The 4,654-nt window shown below is 45.0% G+C and overlaps 1 protein-coding gene across 1 annotated transcript; it reads left to right on the forward strand.

Annotated features, from left to right (window-relative positions):
- Positions 1–1,976: 1,976 nt before the first annotated feature.
- Positions 1,977–4,421, forward strand: PELO (pelota mRNA surveillance and ribosome rescue factor). Its single transcript, XM_054178303.1, has 2 exons — positions 1,977–2,859; positions 3,980–4,421. Exons 1-2 carry the CDS (start codon positions 2,134–2,136, stop codon positions 4,409–4,411), a joined length of 1,158 nt encoding a protein of 385 aa, XP_054034278.1. The 5' UTR covers positions 1,977–2,133; the 3' UTR covers positions 4,412–4,421.
- Positions 4,422–4,654: the final 233 nt, after the last annotated feature.

A 4,654-nucleotide genomic window follows, 5' to 3' on the forward strand; every position in this document is an offset into this window, starting at 1 on the left:
AGATAGGTCAAAGGAATTCCTAAAAAAAAGCTGAATGCACACTCTCTGCCTATCCCACAAAGCATTAGTACAAAATCATGAGAATGTACAAGCCCAAATTAAACATTTGTATGTGTGCTTATGTTAAAGTCCCTTGGGTGGTCCAGCTTCCTTCTGTGAAACTATTCATGCTAACCGAGTTAAGCATGTGTACTCACAGGAAGAGAGTTTGAGGTCTCATAAATAAGTCCTATTATGTAATATCTGATAAAGTTGTTTTTACATCAGTATTAAGCTTAGAGACAAGGAATGCACATTACTGGGCCAGATCTGAGTTCAGTGTCCTGTCACAGTAACTGACTAGTGCTAGCTCCTTGGGAGAAATGTATATGTGCAAATGGAATGGGAAATATCAGATTATTTTTGTGCATACTACCATTGTATCTTGTTAAATCCTTGACTTCAAAGCCTTTCCAAATCAGTAAATTCCATAATCTATAGTGTGGTTTTCTGGTTGTTTTGGGGGGTTGTCATTGGGGGTTATGGTAGTTTGGTTTTTATTAAAAAAGGAAATGACTAAGAGAAACCAGAAGCTCTCTTACCTTTTAACACTTCTAGATTTCCCATTTTCATCTCTGTAAAGATGTGCTCTTGCCTTTCAGTTACCAGTCTCTCTGTGAAGACATTCCAAACTCAGTGTATCTGTGCCAGTTACCCTGACATACTCATCATGGCACATTAGTTTTCCCACTTTCTCAAATATTTGCTATTTTAAATAATTCTTCATACAAGCATTTCTTCTGTTTTTCATTCTTTTTCTCATTCTTTCTAAATTTGCAGCATTCATTCTGAAATGGGTTTTTTAGTGTCATGATTTCAAAATAAGCTGTAATACTTGCATAATGACCTTACTTTTGAAAGAAAAGAAAGAAAGAAAAGAAAGAAATAATTACTTCTGTCTTGTTAAATCTGTCTCAGCTGCAGGTTGAACTGTGTGGCGTTCAGGTCCCTTTCCCTTGCAAATATAATTGAATTTATCTGTGTGGTTTTGCAAGGCATATTACTTGTATTTGTCAACATCAAACTTTATTTGAAACATGCTTTTCAGGTGCTGATCAACTGTCAGATTCAGGGAGCAGGTCAAGTTCCAGTATAGGTTGAAGGGTAACTGGAAAGTTTAAGCAACGACTTTTAAGTTGAAGCTCAGTTTAAGAGCAATGTCAAATTACTAGTTCAGGTTCTTAAGTTGCCTGGTTTTACTGTCACTCGGTGATGGTTGTCGGACTGCACACCCCTTCCACGCACCAGCAGCTGTCGGCATTCCTTGTGCTCGCGGGACTCTGAGGTACCCTGGCACTCATTTATCAGACCCAGAAAACTGGCTACTTAGCCATACCTTTCCCAACTCCTTCTCGATTTCGAACGATAACCTTCTGTTTCGGCGTGGTTTAGTTTTGTTTTGTTTTGCTTTGGTTTTAACCCTCATCTCAAACGTGAGGAACTGTGTTAGGAACCTTTAAAAGTTTGAACTGTCTGTAACAAGGTAGAAAAGGGCCAGCCCCTCACGGACCGACGGTAGCAGGGACATACATGCATTTACAGCCCTCTCCTGCCTTGCACACACAGGTGTATCAAGGCTGCCTCCTCATTTCCCCCGAAAAGGTTTCCTTCCGGGAAACTCCGAGCCTCCGTGGCCCTGGCTTTCGGTGTCTGTCCGGACGCCTCAGGCCTCTCACACCGTGCCTAATGACGGGACCCAACTTCAGCTGCTGCTTCTGCGCGTACTACCAGGCTCGCCTGCAGAAGCGGCGGGGGAGAAAGCGGTCGTGCGCATGAGTGCCAAGCATGGGGCTGGGAGGGCTGGGGAGGTGAGCGTCCGGCCGGCGCCGCTTAGGACGGGCTGCGCGCATGCGCCATGGGGTTGCTGAGTGCTGCGCCTGCGTAGCTGGACGGGTGAGGGGCCGCGGTGAGTCTTCTCGGGAGTGTTGTCGCCGAGCCTGAGATTAAGGCGAGGTTTCGCCGCGAGCCCCTAGTAGTTCAGTGTTCGGGAAAGGCTGATCATTGCGGCACTAGGCCTGCTGGTGTACCTGCTGGCCACTGCCGCCGCGAGCGAGCGGAAGCCGAAGGCGCGCAGCGGCGCAAGGAGCCGCCAGGATGAAGCTGGTGAGGAAGGACCTGGAGAAGGATAATGCGGGGCAGGTGACGCTCATCCCCGAGGAGCCTGAGGACATGTGGCACACCTACAACCTGCTGCAGGTGGGTGATAGTTTGCGGGCCTCCACCATCCGGAAGGTGCAAACCGAATCGGCCACAGGCAGCGTGGGTAGCAACCGCATCCGCACCACCCTCACCCTCTGTGTGGAGGCCATCGACTTTGACTCGCAGGCCTGCCAGCTACGGGTCAAAGGCACTAATATCCAAGAGAACGAGTATGTCAAGATGGGAGCCTACCACACCATCGAGCTGGAACCTAACCGGCAGTTCACACTGGCGAAGAAGCAGTGGGACAGTGTCGTGCTAGAGCGCATCGAGCAGGCCTGTGACCCAGCCTGGAGTGCCGATGTGGCAGCCGTGGTAATGCAGGAAGGGTTAGCTCATGTCTGCCTGGTCACTCCAAGCATGACGCTTACCCGTGCCAAGGTGGAGGTGAACATCCCCCGCAAGCGGAAAGGGAACTGCAGTCAGCACGACCGGGCCCTGGAGAGGTTTTATGAGCAGGTGGTGCAAGCCATCCAGCGACATATCAACTTTGAGGTGGTGAAGTGTGTACTGGTGGCCAGCCCAGGCTTCGTAAGGGAGCAGTTTTGCGATTACATGTTCCAGCAGGCAATCAAGACTGACAATAAGCTTCTGCTTGAGAACAGGTCCAAATTCCTACAGGTAAGGAGCTAAAACAGTCTCCAGAGTGGGTACAAAGAGGCTTAGGAGCTGTCTGTGATAATAGAAGATAATTAAAAGGGTAATGGTAAATAATTCACTTACTAGAGAAAATAAATTTCTGTTTGAGCATCATAGAGAGATTACTCTTGTGACACCCAAACTGTGAGGTAGTTATGCCAGATACAGGGATGGTTCTTTGGTGGGATACCTTAATATGGATTAGAGAAAGTATTAAATATTTCAAACTCCCAATAAAGGTATATTTAATTTTAGAGTGAAGTACAGATTGGAAAATAGTTTGGTATTTTGTTTGTTTATTTCTTTGCTTTTAAAACTAAGAAGACACAGTACCTGCATATGGTGTAGATTAATTTTGTCTTTAGTTTTGTGCTACGTAGTTAAAGGTTATGCAGACTGTGGGATTTTTTACTGTTCCTAAATCATGTCACTGAGTGGGTGGGGTTTTTTCCTCCTATCAGTTGAACTGGCAAACTCAGAGACTAAAACAAGTGTTTCTTTTCATAAGGATACTTGTGTAATTTTTTTAATTGCAGTAAGCATGTGATGTCTGCTTGCAAAAGGCTGAGTGGCAGGGAGGAGCACTAGTCCCTGTACTTAGCAGTCACAGTGTTTAGGAGCTACATTGCATGAAGAAGCCTCCTTCTGCATTTGTAGCAGAGCAATAGTAGGAAATGTGAAAATTTTTAATATACTTCACAGTTTTGCAAGTGTAGTAGCTGTGCAAGACTTAATGCTGTTCTTCAAGGTCTTCCTCTTCTTGAAAGCTATAAGAGAAAGAGGATTAAGTCTTAATTTCTTAGCAGTTTCTAGTGGCTCTACCTTGGGGATTGTCAGTGATAACTTGCATGTTTAACCTAGTCTGTGAATAAGAGAAACAGCTATCCCACCCTTCTTAACATACAGTTTAAGTGATTTAATTTAGGCTTTAGTTTGCGGGAGAGATCTTTCAAAGAAATAATCATGTAGGTTTCAAGAAAGAGATAACTTCCTTGAGTTATTACCAAGATGAGTATTATGTATAGTGGAAGCTGTTTGTGATCAGATAATCAAGAAAATGGTCCTTTTTATTAAAAAGCAATATTATCATCTTTTACTCTAGGTCCACTCTTCCTCGGGACATAAATACGCATTGAAGGAAGCCCTCTGTGACCCAGCTGTAACTAGCCGTCTTTCTGACACTAAGGCAGCTGGTGAGGTCAAAGCCTTAGATGACTTCTATAAAATGCTGCAGCATGAGCCTGACCGGGCTTTTTATGGTCTTAAACATGTGGAGAAGGCCAATGAAGCCATGGCTATTGATACTTTGCTGATCAGTGATGAGCTTTTCCGGCACCAGGATGTGGCAACACGTGCCCGCTATGTTAAATTGGTAGATAGTGTGCGGGAGAACATGGGCACAGTGCGCATATTCTCCAGCCTTCATGTGTCTGGAGAACAGCTTGGCAAGCTAACGGGGGTGGCAGCCATCCTGCGCTTTCCTGTTGCTGAACTCTCTGACCAGGAAGATGAATCTAGCTCTGAAGAAGATTGATAACAATGACCTCATTGCACAGTTTGTTTTCCAAGTCATGTTGAAATTAAATTAAAAGCCCTCCTTTCCTAAATACGGTGAGCATATGTGCCATGACATGTAATTTAATTGTTTGTAGTGTTTCTTACAGTATACAGCTCTGCTCAGCACACTTATGGGGATATCTGTTTTGCAGTAGCAATTATTGGTATGCTCTGCATTGGAACTGACTGCCTTTGCAAACTACACCCTGGACCTCCAGCA

This window comes from Dryobates pubescens, chromosome Z, assembly GCF_014839835.1.
Source record: "Dryobates pubescens isolate bDryPub1 chromosome Z, bDryPub1.pri, whole genome shotgun sequence".
Lineage (NCBI taxonomy): Eukaryota > Metazoa > Chordata > Aves > Piciformes > Picidae > Dryobates > Dryobates pubescens.

Bases quoted from the DNA above. Each gene is read 5' to 3' on its own strand.
- PELO (XM_054178303.1), top strand. From the start codon at position 2,134: ATGAAGCTGGTGAGGAAGGACCTGGAGAAGGATAATGCGGGGCAGGTG. The intron at 2,860-3,979 runs GTAAGGAGCTAA...CTTTTACTCTAG, and splicing joins ACAGGTCCAAATTCCTACAG to GTCCACTCTTCCTCGGGACA.